Below are 14519 nucleotides of genomic sequence, written 5' to 3'. Positions count from 1 at the left end.
CATTCCTCAGACTCAGAGGGTGGGGTTTCCCCATCTGCGCTCTAAGTTTGTTGCCGGGCACGAAAATTGGCTTCTTTCATGCCGGCTGCAAAGGCGGGTTTTAACACTGTGCTGTCCACGGCCCACCTGATTAATAATAGGCGCACGGGAAACACACCAGATTGCGGGTGGGTGGCCTCTGATTCGCCCGCCTCATCAGGAGCTCTCTGGTGCCTCACTCCGGGCATCATATTTAAAGACCAGCCGTGCACAGCAGTCTCACTGAAGGCAGAGTAGGACTGCTGCACTGAAGATATGGCCCCAAAAGCCAGGAAGAAGGCAGCCCCCAAGTTTAGTGTTGCCTCCTTGGTCCACCTACTGACGAGGTGGAGGACCGCCGTGATGTCCTCTACTCCTGCTCTGGCAGGTAGGTCCAAAAGCATCACCACTCCAGCTCGGCAGGCGAGGGCAGAGGCAGTCTGCCAACGCTGCACAGAAGGAAAAAAAAGAAGCCGACCAGTCTCACTGAGCCCCGGCTTTCAGACGAGTGTTTCCAATCTCCACTCTTGAAGGCTCTGCTTTGGAATCTTCTCCCAAACGACGCTTTCTCTCGGCCACCTCCCATAAGCGTCCACCTCCAGGGTTTCGAACTCTCCTTCCAAAGTTCCTCTCCCCTGGATCACCACATACATTCAAGCTTTGTCATCAGCCTCAGCCATGCCAACAGAACACCATGAACTCTCTCCTCCATCCCCACCCCCTTTCCGATCCCCCTTTGTCCAATAATTTATTTTTAAAATATATATTATTTTTATTTTTATTTTCCCACCTGTTTCTATTATTTCTAATGTATTTCCAATCATTGTTTTATCTCTACCTTTTAGCCCATTTCGATCCCTTCCCCCTACCCCACCCCCACTAAGGCTATCTGTCATTTGCTCATCCTGCTTCTCACCCTTAATGTCACCATTAGCACATTCTATAGCTAATATCACCACCGTCAACACCCCTTTGTCCTTTTGTCTATGACATCTTTGGCAATCTCCACCTATCACTGGCCCTCTATCCAGCTCTACCTGTCCCACCCCCCTCAACCAGCTTATATTTCATCTCATTTCTATTTTTCCTTAGCTCTGATGAAGAGTCATACAGACTCGAAATGTTACCTGTATTCCTCTCCGCAGGTGCTGTCAGACCTGCTGAGTTTTTCCAGATATTTTTGTTTTTGTTTCAGATTTCCAGCATCCGCAGTATTTTGCTTTTACCATTGCTTCACAGGCCCATCGCAAAGAGTTACAGACCACCAGCTGGCTCCTCGGATCTTCTGGCTTCTAGCAAGCCTGTTTTGCTTTTAGTGTGCTTTGCCTGTGACACTACCTCACCACTGAGAGTGATGTGGTGCTCCCTGTGAAGCTTGGCATGGAGTCAAAGTGCTCCGAGCACGGTGTGCTGAAAGGTAGGCGCACATACCTCGAAGTGACGAGCAGAGTGCTGGTCACTAGGTGCACGTCACTTATATCCAGTTGTGATACGTGATGTGACCTGATTCAATAGGAATGATACCGACAAACAGGCTTTAAAATGAGTATTAACGACATTTAAATGTATTCAAATGACTTTCCCGACAATGCACATCGGGGATGTGATCCACCATTGAAGTGATGAGTGGACGATAGGGCCCTGTTTTCCTGTGGACGTCTACTTGATTTTTCTCACAATAATTTCTACTCCCACCCGCCATGACACCCACCGCTGGCGGGAGTGGAAAATTCCAACCAGAGAATTTCTTATTCTCTCTCTGCCACAGCTGACCCTCTCATTCTAACTTAGGGTTAATGCTTTGTAAGTGTAACTCACTCCATGACTTGAGCACAAATGTCAAGACTGACATGGGTGACACAACCAATGGATCAGATCAATGGATGCAGTCTTGCCACATCCAGTCATGAATGAGGATGGACAATTAAGCGATTAACCAGAGGAGGAGGCTCCACAAACATCCCCATCCTCAATAATGGGGGAGCCCAACCATCAGTGCAAAACTCAAGGCTGGAGCATTTGCAACAATCTTCAGACAGAAGTGCCAAGTGGATTCTCTACCTCAGTCTCCTCCTGAGGTCCCCAGCATCACAGATTATAGACTTCAGCCAATTTGATTCACTCCACGTGATAGCAAAAAACAGTTGAAGCCACTGATTAAAGCAAAGGGTGAACATGCTTATCTTAGCAACACTTGGGAGATCTAAAAACATCTTCCTCATCAACTGATAGGGTCACCAAGCTGTGTGTGAGATTGAGCAGAGGAGATAGAGGCTGTCTTGATTTTGGACAAAATTGCCCAGGAACTCTTTACAGTTGTTATAGAAGATCTTAAAGGACGCTGTGTGAAGGGAAGTTTGAAGATGTGGTGTGAGGGGAAGGAAGATACTTTGCAGTGGTTGACCCTGATCCTGCAGCATACAGGGTATTCAGTCACAGGCAATGGGTTAAAATTGTCCAGAAGCTGCTCCTCTCTGCACGGAGCATGAGAAAGTCCACCTAAAGCACTGCAATTTTTCTCTGCCCTGGGTACATAATCAGAATAGATACTGGTGGAAAAGCAAAATAAAGTTGAAAATGGCAGCTGGTTGATTCCAATTTTATTTTTCCTTCCTTGGTTCACTTCTTTTCTCTTTACCCCTCCTTGACCCCTCTCTCCTACCATCATGCTTCTTTCCACTTCCCTTTTTTCAGGTAATCTGCCCTCCCTAATCCCTACCCAACACTTCAGTGCTCCTCCACCTTCCTGCTATCCTGCAGTCATCCCAGGATTCCCTCTATCTTAGACAAGCCTAAAGCTTCTCTCAGTATCTCTCCTGACATCCTCCGTCAGCCTCAGAAAGGCACTCCACCTGATGAGGAGCAAATCCAACCACCCCATCCTATTCTCCTATTGAACCTCCCACTCAGTGCACTGACTGGAGGTTTATCCTGTTAATGCCCTTCCTGTCTAACTCAACCCTCCAAAGGTTGCTGACACTGTGGACTCAGCCAGTGAATCAGATCTCACTGCCCTTTTCCACATTTCCCTCAGAATGTCCATTCACTTGTGAACAAAGATCTTGCCATTAATGAACTTATTGTGGATGATTGCATCAACCTCATGGCCTTTATGGAATAAAAACAGAAAATGCCGGAAATACTCAGCTGGTCTGGCAGCATCTGTGGAGAGAGAAACAGAGCTAACATTTCGAGTTTGTATGACTCTTCTTCAGAGTCATACGGACTCGAAACATTAACTCTGTTTCTCTCCCCGCAGATGCTGCCAGACCTGCTGAGTTTTTCCAGCATTTTCTGTTTTTATTTCAGATTTCCTGCATCCACAGTATTTTGCTTTAATTTTATCCTAAATGGAAGTCTGGCTGAGAGCTGATAGCACCTTCCTCCTAAATGAAGCCTTCCCCACCTGGCAATACCATCCAGCACTTCCCCTGCCAATACTGGCATGGTGGTCATGTGGCTTTCAATCATTAAAACACATATTGCATGGCTTCCTTATTCCTTTCTCACTTTTTCCTCCTTTGAGCATCTCACCTCTCAGTTCAACTCCTTGTTCTCTACTGTCCACCCAATTGCCATAAACATTTTGAAACTGAGAGATCTTCACTGCTCTCCTTCCTCAGCCTCTGCACCAACTGACTTCTCATCCTCAGTAATTTCAGCCTCTATCTCAGTTCATCATGCTGCCTCACCTCTGAGATCACTGACCCCTTCTCCTCCTTTAATTTTTCCCTCCATGTAAACTCCCCAACCCATATTCACAGCCACCCGACTGATTTTTCAATCTCACAAAGCCTTGATACTCCCATTGTATCATTCACAATTACACTTCCTTGTATTGCTCTCGATCTACATCCCCCATTCAACCCTCACCAAACCTCCTCCTGTGTCCGCCCCTGGGAAAAACTAGCCCCCAATTCACTTACAACTGCATTTTCAAAACCCCAACAGTGTCACCATTGCCCCTCCTCGACACTACTGCAGCTACTGATTTGCTCACCCACACTCTCACCTCCCCCTTTGATGTCATGCTCCCTACCAAAGGCAATACTGTCTCTCAGCCTGGCAATTCCCCCAGTACAGACCACAGCTCTCCTTCCTTAAGTGGGAGGTGTCAGCTGTGGCTCAGTTCATAGCACCCTCGCCTTTGAATCAGAGGGTTGTGGGTTCATGTCCCACTCCTGGAAACCAAGAACTGTGATTGTACTCGAAAGAGTTGCAATCTGTGACTGTTGATAACTTGAAAGAGTTTCCTTAAGTGGAAGGGAAGCTAATTTAAATGTGAATGATGGACAACTGGCTTCACCATCAACCAGCAAATCAGGCTGAGTCATATAACATACTATGGGGTCCTCTTCACATCTGCTAAATCTACTCACTATTCCAGAATCATCCTGGATTGCAAAGATAACCCCTGACTATTTTTGTCTACAGGAAACCATCTTTTTAAACCCCTCTCCCTGTCTACTTCACCCTCAACTCCAACAATAAGTGTGACGAGCTCATGGACTTCTTGGTCACTAAGATCGGGACAATCTGATCCACTGTCTCTGCCACCTCCTTCACTCCCCCTAGCCCAACAGGCAAAACTTCCCCTAAAGCTTTCCTTGCTCTAGCCCTGAACTTGTAACTTTCTCTCATTTCTCTACAATCTCCCCTCATGCTCTCTCTGAGGTCACTTTACCCATGAGACCCACTTCCTGCTCCCTCGACCCGGGTCCCACTGAACCGCTGACCACCCAGCCTCCCTCCTGGTCCCATGTTAGCCGATCCTGTTAATGCTTCAACTGCCTCTCTCCTCAAATAATCATCCAGAAACCCCACTGTGTCTGCAAAACTGTCTCCAACTTCTATTGACTCTCTAAAGACCTTGAATGTATGTTCATTTCTCAAATCCATGCCAATCTTTCCGGAACTCCATGTTTGAATCCATCCAACCACAGGACTGGAAGAAAGTGATGTTCTATGTGACTTTGTCAAAGTTAAATTACCACCTCTTCTTGTGATTCGTGATCTGACTGCAGCCTTTGACACGATTGACCACACCATCCTCCTCCTACAACACTCACTGTGGTCCAGCTGGGTGGGACTGTTCTCATCTAGTTCCATTCTTATCTATCTAATCATAGCTAGAGAATCATTTGCAATGGCTCCACTTCCTGCTCCTGCACCATTGCCTTTTGTATCTCCAGAGAATTTATCCTTGGTACCCTCTTGTTTCTCATCTACATGCTCAGCACCATCATCCTGAAACACAGTTATTCACATGCACACTAAAAACACCCAACACTAACATACCACCATTGCTCTCAACTCCTTCATTGAAATGAAGCCATCAGATTGCTTGTTTGATGTTCAGTTTTGGTCATTGTCTTTGGTCCCTGCTCCAAACTCCATTCCATATCTCCATACCAACTCTATCTATCTCCTAGACAACTGTCTGATTTTGAATCGGATTGTTCTCAACCTTGATTTCATATTTGACTGCGAGATGAGCTCCCAGCTACATATCCGTGTCATCATTCAGACCGAAATTTCCACGTCTGTTCCTTTGGTCCTCCCTGCCTCAGCTGTTGCTGTAACCCTCATCCAAAGCTCTGCTCCTCATGTATTATGCTGCACTAAATGCCATTCATCCTACCACCCCTGTGATCATTGTCCTACATTGACTCCCAGTTGATTTTAAAATTCTCAAGTGCCTCCATTGCCTTGCTCCTCCATATCTAAGGAATCTCCTCCAGCCCCACAGCCATCTGAGTTTTCTGTGCTCACCTGACTCTGGCTTCTTGAGCATCCCAAATTTTAACTGGCCCACCATTGGTGGGCATTCCTTCAATTTTTTTAGACCCTAAACTCTGGATCCCCCTCTCTCTCCCTCTTTGCCCAACTTTAATCTTTTATGGCATGCTACAAAATCTACCTCTTTGATTAAGTTTTTTGTCATCTGCCCTATTATCACTTCATGTTGTTCAATTTCAAATTTTGTTTGACAATGCTCTTGTTGAAACAGCCTGGGACATTTTGACAGGTTTATGGCACAACATAAATGTTTTGTTCCCTTTCCTTGCAGGAAGCCGGAATGATATTTATTTTTTCCATCAGGAGGGGAACTTTGTTTTGAAAGGACCAGACAATCCTGGAAATGGCTCCATTGTCTTGGAGTGGAGACCACACTCAGGGCAACAAGCTACAAAACAATTGGGAGCTTTTCACAGAGAAGGTCAGCGGTGGGCTGTACAAAGGAGTGGTGAGCACAATAATATACCAGGCATTTCTCAGGGGATCCGTGAGGACTGGGGTATCCTTAATCTGAGAATGAGACATCCCACCTTTGAACTTGCGGGAATGTTCACCTGGAGCCAGACACAGCCCAGTAAGAAAATCCTGAAGCAGTATGAAGTATTTGGGATCAAAGGTAGGTCACACAAGGACTAGAATGGATTCAAATTGTGCTTTTCTGTGAGTAATTCCACTGATATTCCAAACAGAATGTTGCGATTATGTCATTATTCTCCAGTTCTATCACAATAACAACAATTTATCATTAATGTCTGTTATGAAACAACAGTTGGTAAAAGCTGAGTTGTTTAAATCCCAGAGGGAATCTTGAACAACTGTTATAACCTATATTTTCAATTGGTATGTTTGAGATGCAGCTCTAAATTCAGGAATAAAACCGCCAAGCCTCAAGAAGTTTTTATTTAAAACTAAATTAAACATTTATTAACTTGCACCAAATTAAACACATACATATGTCTATGAATTACTACCACAATAACTTTGAAACAAATTCCCAAATTAATCACTCCCAGGTAAATCTTCACCAAGGCAACGATGACCATGGACTTTAAACAGACACCAGGAAAATAACATTTGGCCTTACTATTTCAAAATGAGGTTCCTTTCAATCTGGTTCCTTTTCAGACAGCTGTAGGCTTACAGGCTGGTTAGATGTTAAATGCCTCTGACTCACACACACAAACTCCCCTCAGTTTATACCAAGCTTTCCCTTTGAATGTAAATTTTCCATTGTATTACTGGGTTTTTAAACTTTACTTCTCCCAACAGTAATCCTTTCATTCCACCAATTTTATTCGTAATATAAACACATTGCTTGGTGTCTCCCAGCTAGGTGCAAGATTTTTACCCATTCTTTTCAATGGTTTTTTCAACAAATGTAAATGTACTCTTAACCTTCTATTCTTACGTTTATCTAATTAACATCTCAAACTACTATACATCAAAGCACCCAGACTAGCTGGCTTTAATCCAATTAAGCCGCACACAGACACACACATTGGGCAGAATATTATGCTCTGCATGCAGGTGTGCCCGACAAACCCGAGTGTAAAATGATGCGCGATGATGTCAGGCGTGCGTACCGACGTCATCGCGCAGTCTCGTGATATTTTGTTCGGTGAGCGCCCACTGAGAATTAAAAGGCCTATTAAGGCCATTAACAATCTAATTAAATCCAAATTTATGCTGAACGTCCAGCCTAATGGTTGGCGGGCAGGCGAAAAGGCCAAGCGGCCTTTACATTTTTAAGGAAACCTCATCCACGAGCGGGATGAGGTTTCCTAGAGCAAATGAACATTAAATAAGAACTTTATTTTTGACTTAAAAACATGTTCCAGCTCACGTGACAGAGTCACATGAGGGTACATCTTTTATTAAATTTTTATTCTCTTCATTTTTTTTTTCACAGCGCTTCAGTCTCTCTGAGGGATCTCTGTGCCCAAGGAAGATTGAAGCTCTCTTTCTTGCACATGTGCGATCTGCACGTTCGGCCCATCTCACCCACCTCCCCCCACCTGCTCAGGCAGCGCTCAGTGCTGCTGCTCGCCATCCACGCAGGCCAGGCCTTAATTGGCCCGCTGCATGAAATCGTAGTGTGGACCCCATCGCGGGCAGCGTATGACTTCCTGGCCGCCCCTGCCCGCCCCGCCGAGCACCCCCACCAAGGGCAAAATCCTGCCCATAGGCACACATATAGACACAGACCCCACTACAATCCCAATTAAAAATAATTTCCAATAACATTATTGACATTAGTCTCTTCGTGACAATGTCATAAAACGTCACTGGCATACTTCATAGGAGTATTAGAAAACAAAATATAACACTGAGCCACATAAGGAGATATTAGCTCAGACGCAAAAGCTTGGTCAAAGACACAGGTTTTAAGGTGCATCATAAAGGTGGAAAGCAAGGTAGAGACACAGAGGGTTTAGAGTCATAGGCATAGGTTTAGTTCCCATGACAGCTTCCCCATACTGGTTGGAGAACCAATGGGAATCCCATGTCACTTCTGTGGCAGAGGCCTGATGCAAACAAGAGCCCATTAGGCGCATAACTGGCCAACATTGGAATTTCCACTGGATTTAGGACACTGGGCAGTGGAAATGCCACCCAGCCAAGAGCTGCAGGTCACACCAGAGGGAGCAGTGACTACTGCCGGTTTTGCTTCCTGGGAGAGCCCAAGGATCAACGCTGGATCCCTAGACCAATTGAGTGGGGCTGGGATGGGGGTCTTGGGGAGGGATTTACCCGAAGGGTGGTCAGAACAGATTGGAGGCAAAGACAGAGGGGGTGGCTTTTACTGCCAACCCCCCAAGCCCAACCACCCCTATTCCAGATGCCGGTTCCCTTGATTGAGCATAGAGTGCCTGGCGACAAGAAACCCCCCTATAAGGCCGCAGGCAAACCCGATATTATTGATTATTAACATGAGCATTTGTTCACAAATTTTTGAATTCGAATGGGTTTAGGTTAATTGGTGTCAAGAGGCTCATTGATGAGTTTACTTGACATCCTGCTATCGGCAGGTAGGAATCCTGTATCTAATTTAATTGAGGACGATTTCCTGATACTGGGAATCCTAGTTCCACCCGAATGCCCTGCCTACCATCACCCTGCCGTCTTGCCCACTCCGATGGGTGAAATTATATCCCATCCATAGAGTTATTTATGGTGCAGGATATAGCCATTCAACCCATCGAACCTATGTCAGCTCTCTGTGCAGTAACCCACTTAGTCCCATTCCCTTGCTCTATCCCCATGGCTGTGAATGTTCATTTCCTTCAGGAAGGGAATTCCAGTGCTTAGGACCCAGGCGACTGAAGGTGTGGCCAGCGATGGTGGAGCAATTAAAATCGGGAATGCATTAGAAACCGGAATACATGGAATGCAGAAATCTCGGAGGATTGTGGGAAAGGAGATTCCAGAGTTTGGGAAGGCTGAGGCCATGAAGAGAATTTTAAAATCATGAGTAGTGGAACGAGACTTGCTGTGAGTTAAGACATGAACATGAATGAGCTCAAGTTTACAGAGGGTAGAATGTGGGGGACCAGGCAGGAGTCATTGGAATCATTGCGTCAGAGAGGTAACAGAGGTATGGATGTGGGTTTCAGAAGCAGTTGAGCTGAGACAGGGTCAAAGTTGGACAGCGGTTTGGAGTTTGCATGTGTTAGTGATGGCATGAATATGAGTTCTGAAGCTCATCTAGGCATCAAATGTGACACCAAGTTTGCATCAGACAGGCTTAATTGCAGACTGTTACCATGGAACAGAATAGAGACAGTGGCTGGAGAATGGAGTCTGGAGCGGGGATCGAAAACTATGGCTTCAGTTTTCTCAATAAGTAATCACCCAGGCCAGTGTAAGTCTGTCACTAAAAATGGCAAGTGGGTAAAAATATTCTGTGCATTGGAACTAGTCAGGACATTAGGGGTTAGTAATTTTTATGATTAACATGAGCGTTTGTTCATAAATTTTTGTCCATTCTCATAAATTTCCTAAGACAATGACAATGGATAGAGATGGAACTGGTGACAACCTTATGGTGTTTGTAGTGGGGGCTGAAGATGATGACGTTGGTCTTAAAATATGTAATTGGAGGAAATTGAGGCCCATTCAAGACTAGATGGTAGATTCACATTGTGACAACACAGAAGCAATGAAAGGTTTGACAGCGATGGTGGAGAGGTAGATCTAAATGTCATTAATATACATCTGGAAGCTGACCCAACGTCTTTGAATAATGTTGCCAAGGAGCGGCACATACATGAGGAAGAGGAGGGAGGAGGGGGCCAAGGGGAACAAGTGATCATTATCCAGGAAATGCTAATTGCCAGCACTAAGCACTGCTGGTTGGCATTTGTCTGATCATAGTGTTCATAGTGAAAGAAAATTCTTAATGCATTGGTTTGAAAGCTCATCGAGAAATATAAGCTTCTTATATCTGTTTTTACAGTTGAGATCGATTCCCAGAGGCCTGTAATGGGCAGTGACATCACCCTCAGTTGTACCATCTCCAGGCTCTCAGATACAGTCAGTCTTCACTGGAAACAGAGAGGTTCATCTCAGCAGAACGGGAGGAAGAACACTGATGAGATCCATCTGAATAACACTGTCTATCTGATAGTCAGACATGTTGGAGCAGGAAATCAGAATCTCTATACATGGGAAGTGCAGGAAAATAACTCCATTGTTCTCACTGGAAACACAAATGTTGATGTGGACCACAGTAAGTCCAGAGCTACCTTGCAGTAGATATTAAATGGTGTCACGACCAGGTGAGGAGGAATGAGCTGGCTCCCATTTTATTCAAATGGAATTCAAATGGTTGCAATGAATGTTTGTTTAAAGTTCTTTCCCCTCTTGGATGTTCATTCCAGTCCAAATATTTTTACTTTTTAACGAGGATCCAATGGACCAGGTTTTCTCAAGTCAAAGAAAGAGTAAGTTTATTAGTTACTAAAACCCGAGGAAAAATAATAAAAGCCGCAACACACCCACACACACACTCACGTGCACATGCACACATACACACTCACGTGCACATGCACACATACACATGCATCAGAAATAAAAAAAGGTGAGAGTCCAAATAAAAGTTTATAAGTAAGGCCTTGGTTTGTCGGTGAAGCATAGCTTGTGGGTCATTTTGGCCATTGAGTTTGGTGATTTCGTAGAACACTGCAGTTGGCTTTGTTCAGTTTTGTACTTTGTTGAAGAAACCCTTCGATTGTTTCCAAGAGAGAGAGATACCTGCTTGCCTCTGCAGGGTGACCGTCCTTTTCTTCCTGTTGTTAGCTTCTCCCTGTTAAAACATGTGTCTCCAGTGGGAGAGAGAGAGAGTTAGAGACAGAGAGAGACCCAGGGATAGGTGTCCTTGCTTCTTTGTTATTGTTCTTCTGCTCTGCTTTTCAGATCCAGTTTTGAAGTCATTTCTCTGCCTATTCCCAGCAGGGAATTTGGTGGGCATGTCTTTCATCCAAAATCCATTTTCTTTTCATCTCAGGAACTTTTTGATACACTCTGAGTTACAAATCAACAGAGGATGGTTTTTGGATGTCTGATGGGATGGAGTTAGCTGGGGGATGGTGATGGGGTTGGGGGCAGTTTCCTCTGTCTTCACAGATTCACATTGATTTCAAAGCCCAGCCTTTTGTACTTTTTATGCCTTCCTTTCAGCTGTCCGTTTGAAGTCGGCCTTGGCACCTCCCCAGGTGCGAAATTCCATGCAACCTCTGAGGACAGATCTGCCAGTACAATCTGAATAGGAATTTTCCAGAAAGTGGTCACTTTACAGTATCAGCCATCTTTTGATCAGTGTCTTTTCTTGTAATTTTTGGAAAAGCAGATCTTCTTTAAGCAGTTCAATATATTTGTGGTGAAGTTGTAAGTTGTGGGTCACTCTCATTCCGACAGCATGTCAACTCTCATGACAATAGTTACTGATATAAACTGTTACTCACAAGGAACAGTGATTACCAACGTCACTGTGGTCTTTTACTACAGAATGTGTTCCTTGTTTTCACTCTGGAACATGGGTGTAAATAGAAAATGGGAACATGAAGAACTGCCAGAACCAACCAAGTGGGTTCATTTCAATTCACATCAATGAATCAAAAAGAATCAAATCCCTTAATTGAAAAAGCAAATGTGATTCCAGTCGATACTGGGATAAAGAAATACAAACAAATTAAAGACACCCAACACAATGGTAAAAGATTAGGATCTTTCCTGAGGCATTTTCTCAGTGAAGCTGGGAACTCATAAATATGATCAGAGTGTTTTACATTTATGGTTGTTCACAGACTGAGAATACCTGAATAAATGATCGCATAACCCAGGGATGTAAGAATAAGGCCACTTTAATCTAATTGGTAATTTATGTCCATCGCACAGATACCTCTTTAGGCCTTTTGAAAAAGAATCAAAGAATTCCTTGGTTAGACAAGGTCAGTAATGAATTGTTAAACTGATTTCACATTGAGTGAACTTGCAGAACATTAATGATCAGCTTCATTTAGTTCAATCAGCTGTAACATGTCCTTATGAATAATGTGAACATGATGGCCTCGATCTTCCAGTCAGCAGCAATGCTGGGCATGTTGCTGCTGCCCGCAAAGTTTGACCAGCCCAGTGGGGAGGTGCTGGCATAGTGGTATTTTCACTTGACTGGTGTTTGATTTCACATTGAGTGAACATACAGGGCAGAATTTTGCCCTTGACGGGCGGGCGGGCAGCCGATTGCCGCCGCCGAAACGGGCCGTGCCGCCATTTTGCACAGGTGGGCCAATTAAGGCCTGCCCAGCGGGTTAGCGACTCCCGTGTACAACGGGAAAATCTATTCGGCGGCGGGCGTGTTCAGACCGCCGGTTCCAATGGAGAACCTGCAGTCTGTATAAAGAGTGGCCAGGCAGCCTCATTGAGGCAGTGCACCATGGCCACTGACAGAGAGCGACATGCTGGTTTGAGGGCATAGGAGCAGGAGGAGGGGGGCAGGCTGCAGGAGAGGCCAGCTGAGGGCCACTGTGCCCCTCGTTTCTCAGAGGCCTGCCTTGGTGTCCTCCTCCAAGAGGTGTCCAGCCATCGGTATATTTTATATCCAGAGGATGGGAGGAGGAGGGCCCTCCACGTCACCAGGCAGGCATGGCAGGAGGTGGCGGAGGAAGTAAGCGCCCATGATAATGTGCGGCGCACAGGAACGCAGTGCCGCAAGCACTTCAATGAATTATTGCGCTCTGGAAGGGTGAGTACCATGATGGCCTTGGCCATTTTACCCAGCAGGTAGCCTTAGCCTTTGAGCCACCCACCCCTCCTCCCCCCACCCCCCCCCCCACCCACCCCCCACCCCCCCTCCCCCACCATGCCTTAGTGTCGTTACTGCATTGGGCATTTGGCACACGCTGGGTGGGAAAACAGGAAGTGACCATGCTTACATCAGCCTTAGTGGTTGAGGAGAAGATGGGTTCTCCCTGCAGCATATGTTGGTGTTTGTGGCATTTGAGTAGTCTGGGGGCAACCTGCAGGGGAGGCAGCTAAACACATATTCAGAACTCCAACACATGTCTTATTGATGGTGATGAAATGGTGGAAGGGGAGCCTCAAGGTGTCGTAGCCAAGAGCCACCTGGTGGCCTCGGCACCTCACCTGCTTGCGCCTCGTTGCCATGGGCGTTAAGACCCGTGTGTTATTCAAAGTGATGGACGCCGAATGTGTCAAAGGTGTCCGTTGGGGGAGGGGGTTTGGATCAGCCGTGCTATCTTCTGGGGACTGATCATCAGTAGTGTGGACAGGGGCCGCTGGAGGCCTCAGATGGGCCACTGTGGTTGGGGTGCGGCGTGCGCGTGCAGAGTACATGAGTGATCAGCCCCAATAAATCCTCTTCTCTGTTCTGCAGGCAAAAACCGAGCGGATCTTGAGAAGACCGATGGTTCTCTCCACCACAGCCCTTGTGGTGCCATGGCTCCTATTGTAACACTCCTCAGCTTCTGTTCTTGGATGGCGGAGAGCCGTCATGAGCCACCTTCTGAGGGGATAGCATCCTGTGATCACACACTATCTGCACGTTCATGGAGTGGAAGCCCTTCCTGTTGACAAAGGCACCGGGCTCACCTGCTGGCGCCTTGATGGCCACATGTGTACGGTCTATAGCACCCTGGACATGTGGGAAGTCAGCAATGGCCACGAAGCCTCTGGCTCGCTGTGTCTGGCTTGCCTGGTCGCAGCGGAAGTGGATTAAGGTCAATGCACTCCCGAACAGAGCGCCTGTAACCTGCTTGACACAAGTGTGGACAGCTGATCGGGAGATACCACAAAGATCACCCACCGAGTCCTGGAAGGAGCCAGAGGCATAGATATGGAGGGCAACTGTGAGTTTCAGAGCCGCTGGCATTGGGTTTCCACCCATCTAGTTAGGGGAGATCTCAGGGCCAATCATCTGACAGATATAGTTGACTGTTTCCCTTGACAGTCGGAGCCTCCTTTGGCACTGCACCTCAGTCATATTGAGGTAGCTGCTTTGCTGCCTGTAAAGCCTGACAGCAGGATAGTGGCGTCTTCTGCAGCCCCTTCCACCTTGGACAACCTCTTGGCCCTGCACCCCTTGTGCCTGCACCTGGCCTCCCAAAGGTGGCTCCCCTGGAGGCTGATTGTCCAGTCCTGGCCTCCTCCTTATTCTATCCCCCCCTTCCTCCTCAGAGGAGCTG

General features: G+C 46.2%; 1 protein-coding gene across 2 annotated transcripts in view; it reads left to right on the top strand.

Moving 5' to 3' along the window:
- Nucleotides 1-14519, top strand: part of LOC144686004 (uncharacterized) — a 93458-nt gene that overhangs the window by 38557 nt on the left and 40382 nt on the right. For both annotated transcript variants that reach the window (XM_078551121.1, XM_078551120.1), the window contains exons 7-8: nucleotides 6089-6433; nucleotides 10274-10546. In XM_078551121.1, the coding sequence (XP_078407247.1) occupies nucleotides 6089-6433; nucleotides 10274-10546 (618 nt within the window). The remainder of the gene's footprint in view (nucleotides 1-6088; nucleotides 6434-10273; nucleotides 10547-14519) is intronic.

The sequence above is a fragment of the Cetorhinus maximus genome, chromosome 10 (genome assembly GCF_964194155.1).
Source record: "Cetorhinus maximus chromosome 10, sCetMax3.hap1.1, whole genome shotgun sequence".
In the NCBI taxonomy this organism is placed as follows: Eukaryota; Metazoa; Chordata; class Chondrichthyes; order Lamniformes; family Cetorhinidae; genus Cetorhinus; species Cetorhinus maximus.
The sequence above is the reverse complement of the archived record's forward strand: the minus strand, read 5'-3'. Positions and strand labels throughout refer to the sequence as shown.